The following is a 24,522-nucleotide window of genomic DNA, read 5'->3' as shown; positions in this document are numbered from 1 at the left end:
AACTGTGTAAAGATGGACCCTTACATCTAAAAGCATAGTGTGATGGGGGTCTCTCATTGTTATTGATGTCAAAGCAAGCCATAACATTAATCTTAGACTTCATTCCACACATGAGTCTTGCAGAGTCATTCATACCCTCTTTGGGATCAAATAGCTTTGCAGGTCATAGTTAGAAATGTGTATGTATCACTTGTGTTCAGAACTCTGTGTATGTTTATTACCTGTAGTTTTTATGGTTTTATCCTTTGCTCTGTTCTTAAAATATTATGTAACCTTAAATTGCTTCCAGTATGGTTTCCTAAATTCACAGCTGAAATTTCTAAGAGAAAAAAAAGATTTTGTTTTTGTTTTTTCGAGGTAGGTTCTCACTCTAGCTCAGGCTGACCTGGAATTCACTATGTAGTCTCAGGCTGGCCTCGAACTCCTCCTACCTTGATCTTCCTACCTCTGCCTTCCGAGCGAGTGCTGGGATTAAAGGTGTGTGCCACCAAGCCTGGCAAAAAAACCAAAGATTTTTAATAAAGCACTTTTCCTTAAGAAAAACAGGCCTCTTGCTTTCATTTCATGATCATTTATTGCAATTTCTTACAGGTTTGGTACAGTCCTATGAGTTCTGTTTTAATTAGGACATGTTTTATACATGAGTAAGCTGAGATTCACAGGAGAGATATAAATCACCCAAGATCACACAGGGAGCAAAACCAGGGTCAGAGCCACATACTCGTGAATACTGCTCTTTGTGATGTATCTTAGCTTGACTTCTTGTTCAGAACTTAGGAAATGCATTTTTACATTAAAGTCTAGTTTCCTTAGTTAATAGCTTCATGAGAAGTTCCTGAACCTCTTTCTGTCTTGTTCAGTTAATCTATAAGTAATGATAGCTCTTACTGCTTATCATGATTACAACAATTAAATAAAAATACATGGAGATTTTATAATAGTGCCTGCTACATAAGTTTTAAAATCATTTTGGTCTTTTAATTCTGTGTGGCATTGTAAATTAAAGAATCTTGACAGTGTAGCACCCAGGAGGTTTTTATGTCAGATTTTAGTCCCTGACATCTGTGAAGAGTACATCCAGGTGCTAGTGAGGCTCACTCAGCTGTCTGACTCTCTAGGGTATGTGTATAGCTCACAAAAGTATTAAAGCTGCTTCTGTTCTATGTAAAATTGAAAAGTATGTAAACAAAGTTCTTAGTAAATTGAAATTTTCATATGGATAATATCACAGGACATTAAGAAAATAAACTACAAAATACCAAAGTTCAAAATCTAGTTTAATTAAGTCTTTTTAAAGCTGTTGATCACTTTTTTTCTTTTCTTTTCTTTTTTTTTTTCCATGTCCATGTCTGACTCTGTTGGTAGACTTTCACAGATTCTCTGGTGGTAGTTGCCCTTAGCCAACCCTTCTTTAACTCAGATAAAGCATAAAACTGGCTCTGAATTTCCACAGAGCACAGTGGTAGACTCTGGCCCTTTATTTATTTGAGCAGTACTCAGAAGGGAACATGGGGCTTTGCACACATTAGGCAAGTACTCAGCCAGCCCTTTCACCTCTTCATTTTTTTAGCATTGGTTTTCTAGTTTAATGAAAAATAAAATTCCCATGACTGAACAATAAGTTTCGGAGAAATTGTAAGACAGCACAATTAATGCAGATCTACCATTAATTTATCATATAAATCTGCAATATAGGCATTTCCCATTCTAATCTTTAATACAAAATAGTGTGTGATTCTTTTCATTACCAGAATAAATATATTACAGTAACAAAAATGTGAGGTGATATGATATTGGCTATTAGCAATTTTTTAATGTTTATTATAATTATTATTAACCAGATGTTTCCTCTGGTTACATCATGTGTTAGTACCCTCTTTTCTCTCATCCCTGCCCCCATTCCATTTGGGACCCTCCTCAGTGGGGTTGCAGGTATTCCCCATGGGGTTGTAGTTTATGCGTTGTGGGAGCAGCAGTCAGTTATTTTGAGGGGAGGGAATGCCTTTGGGCATGATGTCTCAACCTGTGCCTCTTACCATCTCCGCCCATTTCCACACAGTTTCCTGAGCTGTTATGGGCGAGTTTTAAGTCTACTTAAGTGATGAACTCTTAGGAGCCTTTGGATCTTTGCTTTGGTGGGTGTTGAGTATTCTCAGAGTCTGTCTCCTTCACCCTGGTGCTGATTATCAGGAACAGCATGGAAGCAGCACTCTTGCTTGTCTCCACATTTCCTCTGTGTATTCAGCTGTAGCTTGGCTGAAATGTCAGGGGTAGTTTATCTCCTCAGGTCTGGCTACCTTCAGAACCAGGAAACAGGGAGAAGCACCAGGGATCAGGGATCTGGCCTACTCACTCCATGCCCACAGCATGCACCCTCTCACCTTTTTTTGAAACAGGATCTCACTAAGTGATCTAGGCTGGCCTTGGACTTGTTCCATACAGCCTTTGAATATAGCCTCTTCCTGTCTCAGCCTCCCACATAGCTGGTATTATAGGTGTGGCTGTCTCTGACCCCTTAAAGATGAAAGAAATCAGGACTCCCATCCATGCCATCCATGGCAATTTCTTTTTAGCAGACACAGCTTGTGTTGGCTTCCCAGTGCCCTGCCACTTTATCTTGCTTCCATACTTGGCCCTAGCTTGCTGTTCTGTCTCCCTGTCCCATGTTTTAACCAACTGATCTCTTTCTCCTGTTCACCTCCTCAAGAGTTAGCAGACTCTGGGTGACTCAGCTGCCCCTGCGTTTTGCATCACATTTCCGTGGCATTGCCCTCCTAAATTGTGAACCTGGCTATAGGCCCTGCTTCATCGGCTATTTCCTCTTTGTGCCATAGAACCAAACTGGATCGCCTTTACAGTTACCTGTCTGACCATTCTCCAGTACTTGGTCATTAGACCTAATGAGGAGCACTGAAGGGCATATTTTTCTAGAGAACCCAAGTTGTTGTCTTGGATTGAGTTTTAAGCTGGGCTACTACTTTCCATAATAAGCCTTGTGCAGGTGATGGCATGAAGTGACTATTTTCAGTCTGTTCTTCTTTGGCCTACCCAGAATGTTGCTGCTCGTGTCCTGTCACACTTTGGATGTATAGAATCAGTGTAGGTTCTGGGAATTATTCATGTATCTTATTGGAAGATTTATATGTAATTTAAGTGTTAAAATAAAAGTTAAGCCCACGAAAATACTTTGCCACAGAAGCGCATTTAAAAAATTTTTTTGTTTATTTTTATTTATTTGAGAGTGACAGATAGAAAAAGAGGGAGGGAGGGAGGGAGAGAGAGACAGAGAAAGAATGGGCACATCAGGGCCTCTAGCCACTGCAAACAAACTCCAGATGCATGTGCCACTTTGAAAAGCACAAATATTATATCTACATGTTTGCCTAGCTTCAGTTCATGAACCAGGAAAAGATCTATGCTATTTAAAGTACAGTCTCCCAATACACTTTTGAGTCATCCTGTGCCATCTGTGGGGATGGGTTCCTGGGTTACAAGTGCCTTATGTACAAGGTGTAGCATTTATGTTTTACCAGCTTGCATCCTTTGGAATACTTTAGATCAGTTCTTCATTACTTAAAATGCCTAATACAATGTTAATATTATGTAAATAGTTGTTTTCCTATATTGTTTAAGGAACAGTGAAAACATATACAGCATTTTTCCCTGAACATTCATGATCCATGGTTAGTTGAAGCCACTGATGTGGGACATGCCAGTTTGCAAGGTTGGCTATACTGTTAGAACTGCAGGACAGAAGGAGATGAGGGAAGAAACCATTGTTTCCAGGCACACTTGATTAGTAAACCTAGGAATGACCTGGGCTTTTAGAACTGAAAATTCAAATCTTAGAACACTTAGAATTGGTTTTAGTTGTGCGTGATGCTTTTAAATAGGCAAGTATAAAAGCATGATGAAAAGTATTAGAAATACTCTTCTTTCTTTTATTTTTTTTTCTAGTCTTAGTAGTGTACTCTAAATTTGAGGAGAATAGTTATTTTGTATTTCTATTTTCAGCAGCAAAAAGAAACAATATCCATGGTAAGAAAAGCGAGTTACTTAAATGGCCTTAAATTTCATTATTTTAATCCTATCTAAACATCTTTATACATTCCTAAGGTCTTACACACAGAGAGACTTTGTACTTTTGCCCATGTAGTGGGTTCTTTGAGTTGAATTTAAAAAAACAAGTCTTGATTTTATAAAGTCTAATCATATTTTCTAAAGTTGGTTTAGGGTATAGGTAAACCAAGGGGCTCTTTGTTTTGGGGATACCCCCAGAGGGTCTCTTACTGTGCCAGGTTGCTATGGCTTCTTCCCACAGGCCTCCATCTGCCGGAGTAGCCAGCCCCTCTCTGGCTTCAGTGCACGGTGCCTGGAGGATGAGCAGATGCTTCAAGCCATCAGGAAAGCCAATCCTGGAAGTGACTTCATTTATGTAGTGGACACTCGACCTAAAGTAAGTGCCACATTTTTCATGCTTTTCTCTGCAGCACTGAGCCACAAGGCTGGAGGCAGCACAGCTTTGTAGATGCTATCACTCACTCTGGTTGCTTCAAATGGGCTGTTCCTCTGTGCACAATCAGGGTGCAGGCACCTGGGAGCTGCTTTGGGCAGGACTGATGCTCCTGCAGATGCTGATTGTGCTGAGTTAATTTTTATTTCTCCTGCTCTTAGAATCATGCTGGATACATAGTAACATATAGTAAATGAATGTGGTTTCATATTAAAAGCTGTTCCCTTAAATGTACCCACTTATTTCATTGTGTTGGAATTATCTTTTTCTTTTATTTTTAAATTTTTTAAAGTTTTTATTTTTTTATTAGAGACAGAGAGGAAGGGAGGGAGGGAGGGAGAGAAAGAGAGAGGGAGGGAGAGAATGGGCATGCCAGGTTCTTTAGCCACTGTAAACAAACTCCAGATGTTTGTGCCACGCTTTGCATCTGGCTTGCATGGGACCTGGAGAATTGAACCTGGGTCCTTAGACTTTGAAGATAAGTGCCCGACAATCTATAGTTCATTGTGGATCAATGTTTGTGAGGTAGTCACTTTTACATTTTCAGATTCTACTTTTAATGATCCATGTGTATGATCTAGAAAGATATACAAGGCATAATGTTAAAGTAAAATAAAATGCATACTATTTTATTTATGTGAAAAAAACTCTTGGTATCACCAATATTGACATATTGGTATATGAAGATGTATAGAAAAAGATCTGGAAAGGTACACCTTAAATTATTAAATACCATGGAAAGAGAGCAGGATTGAAGAGAGGTAATGAACATTTTCTTTGTCTGCTGTTAGAAAGCTATTGTTTGATAATTACATATGTAGTAATGCATTAGCTTTCCAATTTAATTAGACATCCAGTTTGAAATAACAGAACTAGTCATCATGGGGGAAGCCATTTTAGTCTTGTACTCACCTCCCACTTGGTCTTACTTTTCTTAAGATGACTCAGTTTAGGGTATACTAACTATACTTTCCAGTTTTACTCCTGCAATTCAGTTCTTTCAAAATCAATGAAGAATGGAATCCCCATCCCAGAGGGAGGTGACAGTAAAGTTGTAGAAACAACCATTATGTGTAGTAGTTATGTAGTACATGAAAGGACAGAATGAAGTGTCCATTACTCAACATATTTGGCATTGTAATCTCTACCTAGTTATGACATTATAGCTAGGCCTGTGCTTGACAAGAAAAAGTACAAATGTAAAAAGTGCTTATGTGAATATTTGTACATTAATAATAGCAGCAAAAGAAGTAGAATAATCAAGTGTTCATGAACTACAGATGGATTTATGACATATGTGGTATGTCCATTCAATGAAACACTATTCAATTACAGAAATGAATATAGTGGTTATACACAATATCACATAGATGGACCTTGAAAGTATTCTGCTAAGTGAAAAATGCCAATCACAGTGGACTCCCTATTGTATATCTACATGAAATGTCCAGAATAGGCAAATTCATACTGACATAAAACAAAGTGATTATTGCATAGGACAGGAGGGATGGGAAAATTGGAGATGATGTGAATGATAGTATATTTCTCTTTTGGATGGTGGGATTGTTCTAAAATTAGATTATGGTGACAGTCACACAAACATATGAATATACACTTAAAGTGGTTGAATCATGTGATTGAATCATGTAAATGAAAGAAGCTATAAAAGATAACACAAGGAAATAAAGAAATACATAAAAGAAACAAACCAATAGCTCAAGTCAATTTGAAAGTAACACCATTAAAAATAGGTACTTAATAGACATGGTCATGAGGACTTTCAGACATCTGTCCTCATGGTGACAGCAGGATGAGACTGCGTGCTATCTTTGTGGACACGTAGAACCTGGTAACTTTTACTGTGTCTCAGGCCCTTGTGTCACCAAATACTGTGCCTCATATACTCGATCACTGAATGTTCTATTCTCGTGTGAGATCAGGATTCTGCTCCTCTCCAGTCCCTGTCTGCCTCTGAATACCCTGTCTGCCTCTGAATACAGGGTACAATGGGATAGACCTATGTAGCAGGAACACTGAGTTACTCTTATGCTAGATCAGCAGGTCAGTCATGGAGAGCAGCAATGAAACAGATATACAATATGGTCATATTCACACCCAGAAGATCATGTGTATGGGGCCTTGACTCTTAAGTAAATTCTCAATTCAATTCACTTAGCACTGATAAAAGCTTCAAACCCAAAGCAGAATGCTTTTCTGCTCAAAGATTTTTACTTGAATGTTTTGAGAAAGTCTGTAATTTTTACACTTCTTTTTCAGTTTGTGCTATTCTGACTCAGGCTAACCCTCCCTTCAAATACTGATTCCTTCCATCCTTCCTCCCAAGTCTTCTTGTACTTGCTGGAACTGTTTTGAATTTCCCAGCAGTTATTGATTCTTCTCCGAAGATATATGCACACAAAAGACAAGGACAAAAAGAGGGCTTTACTGAGTAGAGAGACTGAGAATTCCTCTTTCTAGCCTGTTTTTTTAGCTATATATAAAGGCAAAGAAATTCACTTCCTAGAGCCAGTGATTCAAGTTTGTACTGTGTTAAGTAAGCCTTCCCTAGAATGTGACAGCTGTAGGGCCAGGCATATTCCAGATTTAAAACCAATTAATCCAAAGCATTTGATTTGAAGAGTATATTTAGTGCCCCATGTATTTACTTTTGGCACCATTTGACCCTGCTCCATTATAGACATTAAGTTGGTCTTTCCTCTTACTTATCCATGCACACTCACTTCACATGAGTTTATAAACTGTTAGCTTCCAGCTTTCGTTCTTTGAAGGACCATGTCTGTTGATTTTTGTCCACAGGGTATGCAGCTTTCTAGGTAGCCAGGAGACTGAGTGGGTGTTTGTCATCCACATTCAAGTGTGGACAGTGGCACATGGGTACTTCCCAGGCTTGTTTACACATGTAATTCAAGAGAGTAAAGCTCAGGAGGCAGCCCAAATGAGTTTTATCGTGAGTGAGGAGAGTCCACAAAAGAGCTTCCCAGGCTGCCTGCTTATATGGAACCCTTCTAAACAGCTTATTAACCCCGCAGTAATGGAAGGCCCATGTAGTGGGATCCTGGAGCTCATGCTGAATTTCCACTCTTCTACCACAGATCTGTCCTTGAGGTTACATGCTGCCACTACAGTTTGGTGCATTAAGAAAACATGAAAAAATGTTGATAGGAAAAGCTTATTTTAACTCAACCCTGCTCATGGCTTCATCAAATATTCAGGAATTTTGCTGAGCTTTTAAAAATGCCAGGTGCTTTCTTTTTTAATTTCTACAAGGATCTTGCAAAATACAGAATTTCCTTTTCTTGTGTTAGGGCTCAGGTGTAAAGAGCTAAGTAATTCACCTGAGGCCACATTTCAGTGCAGGCCTATCTGACTCCAAAGCCAGTGCACTTTTTGTTTAAAATCACGTTTGTGTGTGTGTGTAGCAACTGAGAAATGACCTTGTTCTTTTGTCACTGTAATTTAAAAATTTTGTTTATTTATGTGCAGTTGGGGGTGGGGGATGGACCTACCAGGGCCTCTTGCCAAAAAAACTCCAGATGCATGTAACACTTTGTGCATTGGACTTACATGGGTACTGGAGAATTGAACTTGGGCTTTCAGGCTTTGAAAGTAAGTGTCTTTAACCACAGAACTATCTCTCCAGACCCTTTTATCTCTTTTATGAGAATGAGTGCACTCAAAGAGGCTGACATCATCAAATACAAAGTGCTCTTGTGTTCTACAAGGCACACTATTCCAATCCCTGCTTTTCATTTGTTGTATTTCTTAAATGGAAATGGAAGTGCATTTACCTCTGTTTCTTTATTTACTTGGGAATTTTCAGGAGTTGAAACCTATAGCTTTTTATTTGATTACGAAACACAGTTCTCAGCCAAGGGACTACATTACACTAGCCAGTAGTGATTTGTTGCCATAAAGCATTATCTACTTGTCTTTCTATCAATCAAAATAAGTCTAGAGTAATTTTTGAATATTTATTAATTGTAAAATAGTATTTATTGCTTCAACTTTCACTACATTATCATAATAAACTCTGTAAAGTAGGTGGAACTGCTGAAAAAAATTGTATGCAGATTAAATATTGCCACCTTCTGTTCATTATGTGAAGTGTACATTGGCTTTCAAGTTTTTCCTTGTTTGCTTTTCACAGAAAGATTGGTAGTCATTTCTTCCATTGTAGAGTATCGACTATTAAAAATGTGAGCACAGGGCTGGAGAGATGGCTTAGCGGTTAAGCGTTTGCCTGTGAAGCCTAAGGACTCTGGTTCGAGGCTCGATTCCCCAGGACCCATGTTAGCTAGATGCACAAGGGGGAACACGTGTCTGGAGTTCGTTTGCAGTGGCTGGAGGCCCTGGCGCACCCATTCTCTTCCCTCTTTCTCTCTCTGTGTATTCCTCTCAAATAAATTTTAAAAAAATGTGAGTAGAGTCTTAATTACATGTTATAATCACAATTATAAGGTTATTAGTATTACATTACATGTTTCTAAAAGAATATGAAGGTATGTGGTAAGTAGGGTTACCATGAATTTTGATCCTATTAATTGGTGGGTTATGGAGCTTGTAGAAGACTAGCCAACAACTTTGACAACATTTTTTTAGTCATGGTTCCTGCTGTACGTTCTCTGCCTGGACTAGTCCCCATGCCCTTGTGGCTGAAGGAAGAGAATGGTCAGTAAAAATTGTTTTCTAGAAGAGATGACTTGATTATTCTTATAGCCCAACTGGAGTCTTACCAGGCATCTATCCATTTTAGAGATCTCTGCATTTCCCAATGGAGGCAGAACTTGTCTGCTTCTTGAAATTCTTTGGTGTCCATTATCATATGGCCTAGTTTGCACTGATACCACAAAGTTAATGTACACAGAATTGTAGTGATAAAACTGACTTAGTGAACATCAAGATTGACATAAGGTGGGTGGTGGACAGGACCCTGGAGACTGAGCATCTCCATCCCTTCTTCATGTTATTCAGTGGATTGCACTCAAGGATTACTTTATATCTGGGGGATCCTTGTAGACAAATTAGCATGATGTTAACACACTTATTTGAACATCTCATAATTTAAAAAATTGTTTTATTTTATTTTATTTATTTGAGAATGACGAGAGGGGGGGGGAGGAAGGGAGACAGAGAGGGAGGGAGGGAGAGGGAATGGGCCTCCAGCCACTGCAAACAAACTCTAGACACGTGTGCCCCCTTGTGCATCTGGCTAACATGGATCCTGGGGAATCTAGCTTTGAACCAGGGTCCTTAGGCTTCACAGGCAAGTGCTTAACCACTAAGCCACTTCTCCAGCCCCACATCCTATAATTTAATGGACATAGACTTATACCAAGTACTGTCTTTTGTATATTCTTCTGCTACCTGCGTGTTGCATCATGGACAGAATCCCACATTTAGTTTGGCATTTCTGGCATGGAGCTGGCAGAGGCATGTCTGGGAGGGTTTCCATATAGAATGTTTCCTGGCTAAGAAAAGCTTAGCCTTGCCAATACATTTGTGCTGTGGAATATGAGCTCAGCATGAGTACTGAAACTGTGTAGCTCAGTAAGTGTCCAGTAATTTCAATGACATTCTGTTTCTTCACATCCTTTGGAATGTTTTTATGGGTGCCCATGAACTACTGTGATTGTTTCATATCCTGAATGTAACTGATGGCTCTTCTGTTTTGCTGACCACTGCAGCTTAATGCAATGGCAAATCGTGCTGCAGGGAAAGGCTATGAAAACGAAGACAATTATTCCAATATCAAGTTTCAGTTTATTGGGATAGAGAACATCCATGTCATGAGGAACAGTCTGCAGAAAATGCTAGAAGGTAATCCATTTCCTTTTGCAGATCATTAAAATATGGTTGAACATTTTGATGCCAAAATGAAGTAAAAATATCTTTTCATTTTAAAAGTTTTTTGGGGGGTGAGGTAGGGTCTCTCTCACTCTAGCCCAGGGTTATGTAGTCTCAGGGTGGCCTGGAACTCACAGTGATCCTCCTACATCTGCCTTCCAAGTGCTGTACCACTACACCTGGCTTTAAAATTATTTTTTTCCAATGAGTTACATAGTTACATAGGTATGGTAAGTTTTGATAATAACACGTTGCAGAATTCTTTTAAATATTTAACAGTTGTGTCTAGTGTCATGAGTGGTTCTGTATCAAGTGACTAGCTGTCTGGGCTTCTCCAGCCATCACTTGTCACTTAAGATGAAAGTGCACAGGAATAATTTATTTCTCTCACAATGCTAGTTGGACCCCCATTCAAGATTATTTGGAAAGATAGCAATTCTGCCTTTAAAGCAGGACCCCAAAGTTCTTGTGTGGGGATCAGATTTATAAATTGTTTCCAAGTTGCTGCGAGTCCATTAGATGAGAGGGTGTTAGAGGTCTTGGCCCTTACCCTTATTTTTAACTGTTAGCAACTCCTGTGACACATACACATACACACACACACACACACACACACACACACGCACGCACGCACACACACACTCATGTGCATAGGAAACTCAAAAATAGAATATGTGCTACTAAAGACTTAATCTTTTTTTAAAAAAAAATTGTTAATTTTTCTTTATTTGAGAGTGACATAGAGAGAAAAAGGCAGATAGAGAGAATGGGTGCGCCAGGACCTCCAGCCACTGCAAATGAACTCCAGACATGTGTGCCCCCTTGTGCATCTGGCTAACGTGGGTCCGGGGGAATTGACCCTCAAACCAGGGTCCTCAGGCTTCAATGGCAAGCACTTAACTGCTAAGCCATCTCTCCAGTCCAAGAGTTACTCTTATAGTCTTAGCTCATCAGCAGAAATTCTGCATTTCAGATAAAATCAGCTCCTTTATTGCTTATTCTGTTCATGGTCATAAAGGTCTGTAGAGGAATCTGTTGCACAGTTTAACACCTCTGGCTCCAGAGGCAAGTGAGAAGAGCAAGGGGAGGATGCAGAAACCATGGTGTCTTGCTTTCCTGTCAGTGAATTGTGGAGCACATCTGAGGAAAACTGGGAGAGATGGATTGGAGTCCTAAGAAAATGGGCTGTCTCAGGAGGAAGGAAATGTGTGTTCTGGGGTGAACAGGGAAAAAGGAGCTGAATCATTTTTTCCGGAAATGCACGTTTGCTTACAGTTACTTATACAGTTGAATCCATACAGCTAGTTGTGTCAAGAACCTAGTGTTAGGGCTGGAGAAGTGTCACAGAGAGGCCTAGCTTCCATTCTTTTTTTTTAAAAAAATTATTTATTTTAATTAATTAATTAATTAATTTGAGGTAGTTTCACTCTGGCCTAGGCTGTCCTGGAATTCACTGTGTAGTGTCAGGGTGGCTTTGAGCTTTTCCTGGACTCTTGGACATATCTCGGTCATTGTGAAACTTTGAATACATCAGCTACTTTCTTTAGGTCCCTGCTACATGTAGGAAAAACGAAATTAGATTAGTAATTTCTTTGGGTCTTCCTAGCAATGAAAATTTGTTACTCCTGGTTGCAGACACTTGAAAATTAAGCATTTGTGGGCTAGATGTAGAGCTCAGTACCACAGGTTTTGTCTAACATGCCTAAGGCCTTATGTTCAATTCCCTGCACTAGGGGGAAAAATGAACGTTTGAAGAAATCCTCCCTGTGTTTCAAAATGAAATCATAACACCAAAGTCATTTCTATTGTATTTAAACAAATAATTTTCTGTTTCTTAGGTCACAGTGACAATACTCTGGGTACAAGTTTTGAGCTTTTTAGGCATCTAAGGTCCCCCCCAACAGTCCTACTGTTAACAACATTTTTCTCTGGTAGAAAAAAATGGGCTTGCTTGGTGCTATTTGTTAAACATGTAAACTAGTGGGCTGGAGAGATGGCTTAGTGGTTAAGCACTTGCCTGTGAAGCCTAAGGACCCCAGTTCGAGGCTTGATACCCCAGGACCCCTGTTAGCCAGATGCACAAGGGGGCGCACGTGTCTGGAGCTCATTTGCAGAGGCTGGAAGCCCTGGCGCGCCCATTCTCTCTCTCTCTCCTCCTCCTCCTCTCTGTCACTCTCAAATAAATAAGTAAAAATTAACAAAAAAATTTTTTTTAAATGTAAACTAGTATGAGAAGTATTTATTATTGTCAAAATTGTCAGGAAACCTTCATGTTGGCATGCTTTACAGCTGTCATTTTGCAATTTCGTAAGATTATGAGAACATAAATTTTCTTCTGTGCAAAGCATTTCTTCCAGGGGTGCTTCCAACGTGTGTTTGACTTTGAGTTTTAAACTTGTTTTCTCAACTCCTACCTCTGTGGTCTGCCGCGCTGTTTCTTCTAAAGGACAAGCCATCCAACCAAGTGCAAGAGGGCAGTTCTGCTTCAGCAGGGATCACGGTGGTTCTACATAGCTTCCAGCTGTGTATAGTGCAGTAAGCAAGGACAGTTTTCTGGATGGCTTTCAGGGGTCTTGACCAATGTTTCATTATCTGTTTTTCCTGAGTAAATTATAAACCACATGTGGAGGCTCAGCTGATGATGAAGTTATGCAATCAGGCCCACCTTTTGAGGGGTTTCTTCTTCAAAGGGCTGTCCTTCCTGTCAGCATCAGATGCTGGACAGTGTGTCCTGCCACTCACCCACTCTGCAGGATGAGTGTCTGTCACCCATGAGTCTTATTATCACAGTAGATTCCGAATAATACAAAAGAAGGTTATTTATGTTCTGGTTCCAAACAGCTGTCTATGAGACTGAAATCTAGGACCAAGTTCACAGGCAGGGGCTTGCAGGCAAAGCATGACAGGGACATGTTTCTTTTTTCAACCAACAGGCCACCTATTGGATAGTGTCTAGAATTTTTCACTGTCTCCCTATCCTAGTTCTGTGCCTGCATTCCATATAGATCTTAGACTACTGTGCAGTTCTGTACAGCTCATTCATTTATATATTCATTTAGATAAAAATGGAGCAACTACCATGTACCAGGGTTCAGGAATATTACCTCCTTCCCTCCTTTCTTTTGTTCCTATTTGTTTGGAGACAGGGTATTACTATGTTAATATTACTATCCTCAAAGCCTCAATAGATCCACCTGCCTCTGCCTCCTGAGTGCTAGGATTATCAGCAGAGGAGTAGTTTTAACTAAATGATAATATGTGATTTTTATAGCAATATTCTACAATGTATGACATTGTACTTCATAAATGAAGACAGTTCCAGAGAGGTTTGACCATTTAATTTAGGACAGTGTTCGAAAAATAAAGCAACAGGTTGAATATAACAATCATGTAAAGCTAAAGTTTAGTCTAGTAACTAACAAAGTACAAGTTAAACCTCAGAAAAATCACTTCTTTTTAAAAATTTAAATATCCAGTAGTGAAAATAATGTCGTAAAATTGTTAAGTATTTCTGGTATCATTTAAAGTGGCTTAGAGATATACATTGTCTTCAGAGCTGCATAATTTCTTATCATATTTCTTCTTGAGGAATAAGCCTGAAGACATGAAGCAACCAGAGATCTATCCCCTATCCCTAGCGCCCACAATAAAAGCTAGGTGTGGTTACACAGCCTCAAACACGTAGTTTAAGATTATAAAGACACACATGTTGATACTGATGGTAGTATTTCACTTATAATAGTTGGATGTTGGAAGCCATATATGTGTCAAACAGTAGTAGATGATTAAGTAATTTTGCTGTTTTCTTAATAGAAAATTTTACACCCATTAAAAATAATAGTAGGAGGAATATATATGCTCACACAGGAGGATGTAGGTAACCTAAGTAAAAAGTTCAGGTTGTAAACTGTGTGCCAACTTTCACTCACCACATAGTAAGTCATATGTATGAGGAAAAAGAAGGAGAGAATTTGTTTCCAGAATGGTGTTTGAATTCACACTGAAAGATGATGGGTGCTCTTTATATTTTTCCCTCAGTTTACAAAATATGTTCTGTCTATTGGTATGTGTGCAAATGTGTGTGCCCCATGTGTGCACATGCAGAATAATTGGATGCCCTTCTTTATTACACTTCTGCTTTGTTTCATCACTGTACTTGGAGCAGCCATGTTTTAGTCAGTCTGGCCCAGGACTAAGTTATGGGCCTATATAACCATGCCCTGCTTTTTATATGGGTGCTGGGGATAGATCTCAGATTGCTTCAGGCCCTCAGGCTTGTACAGTAGGCTTTCTTACCTGCTGAGCCATTTCCCCTGTTCCTCTTTCACTTTTTGTAAACAATACTTATCACAGTTTTTTTTTTTTTAAAAAAAACACTTTATTTTTATTTATTTATTTATTTAAGAGAGAGGCAGACAGAGAATGGGCACACCACGGCCTTCAGCCACTGCAAATGAACTCCAGATGCATGTTCCCCCTTGTGTATCTGGCTTATGTGGGTCCTGGGGAGTCAAACCTGGGTCCTTTGGTTTTGCAGGCAAACATCTTAACCGCTAAGCCATCTCTCCAGCCCACTTATCACAGTTTCTATAGGTCAAAAGTCTAGATGTGTTCTGTGTATGACTAGAAACCTTATAATATCTTTCAGGGTCTTACAAGGCTATAGAGTGTTAGCTGGTCTGTGTTTTCAATAGGAGGCTCAGATAGTAGAAGAATGTGCTTTTAAGCTCCTTTAAGCTGTTGGTAGAATTCAGTTCAGGGTCCCACATATTTTGTTGGCTAGAGGCCACTCTCATGTCCTGTGGCTGCTGCAGTTCTGCCAAACTAGTGACACATGGACGTTTGTTGCTTCCAACCCAATATGAGTGTCTCTCTCTAATCAAGAGTCTAGTGTGTTATAGTCATCTGTGAATCATCCCTCCTAGTGTAACATAACAGGAAGCTTTGAAACCAGTACTTTCCATTATATTCCCAAGATCCTTGATTTGTGATTCTCATACCAGAAAGACTCTCTGGAAACTGCCCTACATAGTCATGTTGATATAGCGTTTTTGGAAATATTAGTAAGTACTTGACACTTGAGTATTTTTTGTTTGTTTTGTTGTTGTTTTTGAAGAAAGGTGGCACTCTAGCCCTGGCTGGCCTGGAACTCACTCTGTACTCCCAGGTTGACCTTCTGAGTTCTGGAACTAAAAGCATGTGCCACCACATTTGTCTTGTCACTGAGTTTTTAAAGGTATGTTTACTCAAGAAATATTAATTATAATCATGTTGTAGCTGCTCTTATCATCTCATTACCAGAGATGAAGAAGTCAAGGCACAGACACTAAGCAGTTTGCATAGGCTTATAATGGCAAGTGGAAGAAACAAGGTTTCTATACATTAGTATAAATCCAATGCCACATTCTTAACCATTCAATTTTCTTACCTATCTAGGAAAAGGGGCTGGTGTAGAAGATGCCCTCGCTTCTAAGTGTATGAAGAACTACATGTTGTCTCTAAGTAAATTCAGTTCAGCAAGTCTCATTTTTTTGTATATTTAAGTCAATGTAAATAATATATTTTTACTTTTTGATTCATGATTATTAAAAAGACTCCTTGTAAACTATTAAGTATATCCCTGTGTAAGATGCATAATGCTTTTATGTGATAAGCAGTGATGCATTTTAAAATAAGTACTGGATAAAATAGATAAGTCAATGGACTACATATTGATTCAGTTAGCCAAGCAAGTATTTGATAGGCCCCATGCCTTCTTACAGATTAATTTTCTTAATTTGTTCAAAAGACAACTCTTCAGAGGTACCCAAGTGCTTATCTCACAATGGTTTGTGTCCATCTAGTGCAGGTTCATCAACAGTGATGTAATAAACATGCCTGGCCTTACATACATTTTCCTAGCAAGTTGTTTCACAGAGAAGCAAACCTAATCCCCACAGCAGATACATGGAAAGTAGAACAAAAACTCAATGTCAGTTCAGCAGTTTGGGCTATAGTGCAGGGAACTCTGAAAGAGCTTAAGCAGATCCAGTTTACTGGATTGAAGTGTGTTTTGGCTCTAGCTTCTGAGTTGTGAGCATTGACTATGGTTTTTTGTTTTTTTTTTCTGGCAGCAAAATCAAGTGGCCCTAAAGATCATATCCTACTTGGACATTATGTCTTACAATTTAGCACCGTGGCATGGAAAATACAGACTTTCAGTTCATGATTTACTGGTTGCATTAGCATGGATGACTTAGTAAAGCTCCTTAAGCCACCTTTATGGAAGGGAAACTAGAAGCCTGAACTCACCATGTATTGCCAGGCTGGCCTTGGAACTCACAGCCATCTTCATACCTCTGCCACTCAAGTGCTGGGATTAAAGGTGTACACCACCACTCCTGGCAGTAATGAACCTTTTTTTAATTAATTTTTTTTCTTATTTTAATATTTGCTTATTATTGGCAAGGAGAGAGAGACAGGAGAGAAAGGAGGAGGAAGTAAGGAATGAGCACCCCAGGGCTTCTTACCATTGCATATGAACTGCAGATACATGTGCCTCTGTGCATCTGCCTTTACATAGGTACTGGGGAATTGAACCTAGGATGTCAGGCTTTGCAAGAACAGTCCTTTAACCGCTGATTCATCTCTATAGCTTAGTTGTAAGCCTTTTAAGTGACTGTTCCACTGGGCCAACAGTTATGTCTTGTCAGAGTATAATTGTTATCACTGCACGGCCACTTAGAGTACTTCACCTCTGTGTGTTGCTATGTGAGGATTCAGATTTTTAGCAGGCCCCTAATAATACTACTCCCTATACACAATTTTATTGTCTTATGTTTTGTAATTGTGATGGAAAGTTGTGTTTGGAAGAACTAGGAAAATTTGCAAAAGGAAAGAAGAGGGTGCATCATGTGGAATTAGAGGCAGACATGTTTAATTTCAGAGTCCAGAGTGCTAGCCATTACACCATGGAGCCCACTGAGACATGGCTAATTTCAGTGCCAAGATGGACTGTTTCGCATAGGGCTGTTGTAGGGAGTTGGTTCCCAGGAGCTTTAGGTGCTTCGTGGGGTGTGGAGCAAGTCCTTCCCAGCAGCCACTGGGCTTAGTTGACTTCTTTAGCTGTCTGTTGCTGATCCTCTAATAGGACTCCAGTGCCACAGCCCATCTCCTCCAATGTGAATGCCGTTTCTACTTGCTTTTAAGTTTTCTATTTGGACTTTATCATCCCTTAAGCCCCACCCTCACTTCCATTCTTAGTCATGCTGGTTCAGTTTGTATAATGATTTTTTATTTGTAGTGCAGATGCCTGGCTGTGTACTTGCTGTGTTGTCCCTTTAAACATTGAAACAGTTATATCAGTAAAAGTTGGAAGATTATGGGGCTCACTGAGCAGGAAGTACCAGCCCCCATTTCTTACATCTGATCAACGAAATGTAAATGACACATATATTTTATTTGCTGCAAAATTTTACATACCCAAATAGCTCACATCTTGTTCTTAACAATTATTAAGCATAAGGTATCATAGGATGCCATCATATACTGCAAATCTGAATTTGTCTTTACATACACAATTTAGATTTAAAGCTAATAAGAGGTGGTCAGACATTCCTCATATGACCTGCTACTTAATGTTTAGTTCAGTGTTTACATAGTTACATATTAGTGTGTGTGTGTGTATGTATATATGTGTGTATATATATACACATACATACATACAAATATATGTATATATACACATGCATGAATATTAGCTGGATACCTACATGTATGTATATGTGTATATATATACTGTGATTGCAGCTTGCTCAAGCAATGCTGAAATAAGTATGCAGAACTTAGGCTTCATTGAGCTCATCATTTTATATTATCACTATATTGTTTCCAAAAAAGTCTATAAAATGGTGTTATTGTATTGAGATTCCATAAAGTACTATCAAGGAACAACATGAGCAATATTTCGGAGAATAATCTTTAATTTTCTTGGTGCCCCATGCAGAATTTTGAACACAGATCTTTCCCACTGATGGAAGTTCTCTATAAATGACTGTGCTGGTTGCTGAGGGTAAGGAGGTCACTTCTGACATTAATAATGTAAATACAGTCCATGGCAGAATTCTGAGCTCTGAATAAAAGGGAGAATACAAAGCAGACCTAATCGAATAGTTCCATTCTGAGGACTATAGTTATGTCATCTGCATGGTTTGCTTGCTGGGTGTTTGGTGAGGAGAGATTATCACTTTGTTAGAGCTCTGAGATTAACTTGCTGGTTTTGACTTCTTGATTATAAAATGGAAAAGTGGTAACTCAAACATGAATAGAACTCAGGCTTCTATCAAGATGGTAAAGAGTGAAGATCATGCATGCACACAGTAGCTTTAGGTAGTAGGAAAAACCAATCCTGAGGCCCTTTCTTTGTGTCCTCTCTGACCCCTCCCAGCAGCGGCATGGGAAAGTGTAAACTGGTATAGGAACTATAAGGAAGGCAGATGAGGTTTCTTCTCTTCTAAATGAAGTTCATGCTCCAATTCTAAAGTAGATATATTAGCTTAAACATTTTTTAAACAGTAGTTTATGTGTTTATAGGATATAGTTGCCCTACTATATGAAACGAGTATTCCTAGACCCAGCACCCAGGCTCCTGGCTGGTAAATACAGTTCCCTGTAATTTGTGGCATATGACTCTGATGTCAGCTGAAATGAACTTTGATCAGCAAAATGGTTTGTAAATATTGGTTTGGGTTTGGCAACATGAATGAACAAATCAGTATTTCTGCTTTATCCTGAGTTTATCCAAACAAACCCGATAGTTTCATATTTAAAAGCCCAGGCGCTAATTGTTCAGCCTCAGGCACACCCCCATCTGCCTTGCTTGTTAATCATCTGCAGAGCTGTTTACCTTGAACATTACCACTAGCCATTAGGAAAAAACACCCTCTCAGCTGTCACCCTGCCTGAAGACCTGGTGGGGTTATTTTACCAAGCGTATGCAATTTCAGTGTTCCTGAGAGCAGAAATGTTACACAAGGGCCCATTCTTGACATGGCTGAACATCGCAGGGGAGCTGCTATGGCAAGAAGCCAGCAGCTGCCCTTCTGTACAAGGTCCAGGAGCAAGGGGCACACGCGCGTTCCCTCTCCCAATGCCTTAGAGTCCTGCTCTGTGCCTTCTCTTGCTTTTGGTATAGGCCATCTCCAGGGTAGCTGCAGAGCCTGGCAGTATTATTTTTAAGCTTGCTGTCATTTCTGTGCTTTGTGGGAAGACGTGGTGAACAGGATCATTTTCTCTGGGCTAAGCTGAAAAAATTGCATGCCAAGCTATTCCTTAGGCTCACTAGACTTTTTTGAAATAAATCAGGAATGCTAACCAGCCCACATCCATACATTAATAACCTGAATATTTGTCCTCTTGAACAAGAACAAAAAATACTGCAAGAAGATGTTATCTGTGGAAAGCATAGAGGATTCAGTTGGGAATATGTATATTTTAGGATGAAGTTAAGATGTAGGTACATGGCCTAGAATTGGATGGAAAGCACTCAGGGAGCAGAGAGAGTACATGGAGGGCTGTGGAATCTGCCACACGTCCATCTGGGCTGTCTATAGGCAACATGCACAGGCAGCAGTAAGCCCACCACATTAAGGGCATCCAGGACTCCTGGGCACTGTCACTAGAGGACAGAGCTCTTACCTGGTTCCATTTCTGACACAGCTTGCTCAGGCGCTGAGGGGCTGACATTTGGCCTTTGCATCGGAGTCAGCTGTCTGTCTACAAATTTATATCTGTGTTCCCCTGAGCTCAGGAAATCTTTCTGAGGAACACTGGATACATCACTTTCTTTGCATTGCCTTCTAGATCACCACCTTTTGTTTGCCCTGCTTCCTAAGTCTACACCACCTGCCTGAGAAGGCTCTGGTTCCAGGCTTAAAGCAGCTTTCCTTTCTTAGCATTGTTTCCAATCTGCCCGTTTCCCATTGTGCAAAACAAAGCTATACCTTTTTCATACCTCTAGTTTCTTCTACATTCATTGCCCCCAGGTATATGGAGATGAATGCTTTTTACATTTATTTATTTGTTTTAACATTTCACCTGTGTAAAATGTTTTGAGGACTTTTGATCATATTAACCTTCCTTGAGTCCCTAAATTACCACCAGCCATTAGCTGGTAGTATTAGAGGCTGCATTTGAGATTGCTTCTACTGATCAGTTGATGTTTTGACTTTTGAGACTCAGCCTTCCCACATTTAAATAAGTTGAATACTTTTATCTCCATGATGCCATTCAGAATGAATAAATATGAAAATTGTATATCCTAGCTACTAGTAGGGGAATGTTCATTATACCAGCCAGCACAACACTACATATATATATAATCTTATGTCATCTTTTCTTTTTTTCCTGAGGCAAGCCCAATGGACTGACCTTTTTGTAATGAGAGAAAGTGAGAGAGAGACAGAGAGAGAATTGGTGCTCTAGGGCCTCTACCACTGTAATAGAACTCCAGATGTGTGTGTCACCTTGTGTGCATGTGTGACCTTATGCATATATCACCTTTTGTGTTTATCTTATGTGGCATGTGGTAAGTTGAGCATGGGTCCTAATGCTAACCACGAAGCAGTCTCTCCAGCCCTCATGTCATATTTTACAACAACTATTTGAACATGTATTTCCCTCCTTTTATATTTGAGGAAGACAAGGCTTGGTAGATGGCTCATGGCTACACAGTTGGGCAGGGCAGAGCAAGGATTTGAACACAGGCATGTCTGCACTGTAAACACTTGTATAGCACTACCTGTATAGGACATATGTATATATCGTATGTATTGTCCACATACACGCTCATTTCTGAGAGGTTTAGTTCACATAAACATAACCCTAAGTCAAATACAAAAGCCTCCACCTTTCCCAAAGGTGACATCTAAATTTGAGGATACGTATAGCAGATACCGGCTGGAGAGATAGATGGCTTAGCAGTTAAAGCGCTTGCCTGTGAAGTCTAAGAACGCCGGTTCAAGGCTCAATTCCCCAGGACCCACGTTAGCCAGATGCACAAGGGGGGGCGCACACATCTGGAGTTCATTTTCAGTGGCTGGAGGCCCTGGCGCGCCCATTCACTATATTTCCCTCTTTCTCTCTCTGTCTGTCACTCTCAAATAAATAAATAAAAATAATTTTAAAAAAAATATATAGCAGATATTTACTTAAATGCATAATTGAACTGGGAGAAAGGAGAGGAATTAGCCAGTAGAGATTCAAAATCACAGTGAAATACAACTTCCCACTGAACAAAGAGATTCTATAGTCATAAAGGAATAACATATTAGCAAGGATATGGAGAAATCTCAGCCTTTTCACATATCTGGTAGAAAGGCAAAATGGTACAATTGTTGGAAGAATTCTTACATTTCCTCAAATGATTTCAAATGTATTTTTCCAGTGATCCAGCAATTCCACTTACAGATATATACCCAAAGAGCTACAGATGTGTGTGCACACAGGCTGTGCATCAATGTACAGAACCACATTTTTGAGAATAATGAAGGGGTGGGAAACACCCAAATGTTCATCAACAGTTTTGTTTTGTTGTTGTTTTTAAAATATTTGTTTATTTGTTTATTTACGGGAGAGAAAAATAGGCAGAGAGAGAGAATGGACACACCAGGGCTTCTTGTCAATGCAAATGAACCCCAGACTCTTGTGCCATCTGGTGTATCTGGCTTTATGTGGGTACTGGAGAATTGAACCCAGGTCCTTAGGCTTTGCAGGCCTAACTACTGAGCCATCTTTCCAGCCCTTGTTGTCATTCGAAGCCAAGTCTCACTCTAGCCCAGGCTGACCTGGAACTCACAGTCATCAGTCAATCCTCCTTCACTACCCTCCCCAGCTAGAAGATCATACATACTAGGTGCCATCTTTATTACTTCACTTCTAGATCTGTGAGCCAAAATAAACCTCTTTACTTACAAGGTAGCCTCTTTCAGTCATTTAATTATGATAATAAAACCAGATTAATAGAGAAGAAATCCCTACGAACAGGTGAGTCTGAAGGCTGTTTCCTCTTTGGAGGACTGGGGAGGGAGAGGGTCAAGAAAGTCTCAGACTTGGTTGAAATCTGCTTTCTATCAACTTTGAACTTGAAGGAAGTTAAAAAAAAGTCCAAGCAGTTTTGTTCATATTAAAACAGCTACAGAACTTCAGTACTCTGTTCAGCCATCCCACCTCCATTCCTTCTTTCCAGAGCTCCCACTTTTTTCCTTTGTGACCTTAGCCCTTGGCATTCCAGTTTCTGAGATCTCTTGTCACTTGGTATTTCTCTTCTACATAGGATATGTTTGCCACCTTCTGTGAATGGGAGGAATGTGGCTTCTATGCCCTTCCTCAATATCTCATAACATCCTCCTCTTGTTCTGCCCGTGAGTTCAGGCATAGTCTGCATCAGCTCCTTAACCAGCATGCACATGTCCTTTATTATTTTGCACAGGCCATTCAAGGCCTTTTTTGTCTCTGCATTCTTGTCCTTTGTAGTGTCCTTTCATCTTTTCTGAGAAGTCTGCTGTTGTCTTGGTTTTGTTTTGCTTGGTTCTCTCTCTCTTTTAGTATTTTTATTTATTTGCAAGAAAAGAGTGATAGAGACAAGGAGACACAAACAGAGAATGGGTGCTCCAGGTCCTCCAGACTCTGCAAACAAAGTCTAGAAGTATGCGTCACTTTTTGCATCTAGCTTTACGTTGTTACTGGGGAATTGAACCCAGGTTGTTGGGCTGTGAAGGCAAGTGCAAAACTGCTGAGCCATCTCTCTTGCCCCCAAAGTTCTCTTTGAACCACTCTTAGATTCTGTTAGGGAAGAAGGACAGCATTGGCTTGAAAAAGGTCTTTGTTCTTGAAAAGTTTTGGGGAGGGGAGTGTAGAGGGGGTGTTGGAGGAGAAAGGACAGTCCCAGATGGTCTGCAAAGGGGAGATGGGGAAGATGTTTAGGAAGGCCTCTTGTCCTGTGTTAGATGGAGAGTGTAGAACTGACAGCTGGTAAGGACAGCTGACAGGAGACAGGAGTGAGGAGACAGGAGATGTGGAGACCACCTGGCACCTGTGCCTGGGGCCCTGCAAACACTACTGCCACTACTTCCTTTGCCCATTTCACTTCATCTGGGTAACTGGAAGTGAAACAGGGATTGTGGGAAGCCTGGCAGTGACTCAGCAAAGTGTCAAGTAACAACCTCATCACTGTGGCCAACACTGCTCCAGCTGTAAGCACCAGTATGACTCCAGACCCATCAGGAGCCTGATGCTTTGTGTTTGCTCCATCCTCTGCCCCAGCTCAAGTATACTAAAGTCTCTTCATGACCACTGTCCTGTTGAGGCATATTCTTTGTGCTAATGGTGTGTCATCTTTGCTTGCTTTTTTAAAAGGAGCACAGTTCCTGGGTATGTTGTAAAGTTTACTTGAGCATTTGCTGGCCTTCCACAAAACTGTGGAAGTGCTGCTCCTGTACAGTGTATGGGTTGTTTTTGTCAGGAGTCAGTGGGACACTGCAGCCCAAATGTGATCTTGACTTAGCAGTGGGCTTCTGTGCATAGGAAAGTGGGGCTTTGGATCCTAAATGTAGATGAGTCCAAGCCCATAGTTTCAATATCTAAGGCTAATTTTTATTTCTCTCAAGTGTAGTTCAATCTGAAGCTGGGTTCTTGGTTACCATGTTGAGTCCATGAGTGGATTTTTTTTTATGTCCTAGCTTGCTGTAAATAAGTAGCCTCAATTCCAACTCCTATTCTTGACTTGCTCAGAGTTTGAGCTCTTGTTTCAATTAAATATAACATATACATCCTACTTCTTCTGGACTCCCCAAATAAAATGTTAAAAAAAAAGCCAAAAAGGCAAAAATAGAAAAGGAGCAGAGAATGAAATAGGAGGGAACAGTAACAAAAATATGACAGTTGGAGAAATGGATGGTTGAGGACAAGGAACTCAACAAACTACCAACCAAGCTGAGGTTGGTGATGAAGGCCAAGGAACTTCAGGGCAAGACATATGCAGCTGCAGGTCCATGGGCTCTGGAATGTCCATGAACTCAGGAATATGGGGCACCAGGCATTTCTGAGTGGCGTGGCAGGTGGATGCTTGTGCAAGAATTATTTCATTAGGTCCCAGCCACTCCCTCCTC

General features: G+C 40.0%; 1 protein-coding gene across 2 annotated transcripts in view; it reads left to right on the top strand.

The window, feature by feature from the left end:
• The window catches only part of Mtmr7 (myotubularin related protein 7), a 101,250-nt gene that overhangs the window by 55,781 nt on the left and 20,947 nt on the right, over nt 1–24,522 (top strand). For both annotated transcript variants that reach the window (XM_045132839.1, XM_004672589.2), the window contains 2 exons: nt 4,322–4,456; nt 10,219–10,351. In XM_045132839.1, the coding sequence (XP_044988774.1) occupies nt 4,322–4,456; nt 10,219–10,351 (268 nt within the window). The remainder of the gene's footprint in view (nt 1–4,321; nt 4,457–10,218; nt 10,352–24,522) is intronic.

Source organism: Jaculus jaculus, chromosome 1, assembly GCF_020740685.1.
Source record: "Jaculus jaculus isolate mJacJac1 chromosome 1, mJacJac1.mat.Y.cur, whole genome shotgun sequence".
Classification (NCBI taxonomy): Eukaryota; Metazoa; Chordata; class Mammalia; order Rodentia; family Dipodidae; genus Jaculus; species Jaculus jaculus.
This window is presented reverse-complemented; position numbering and strand designations above follow the sequence as displayed.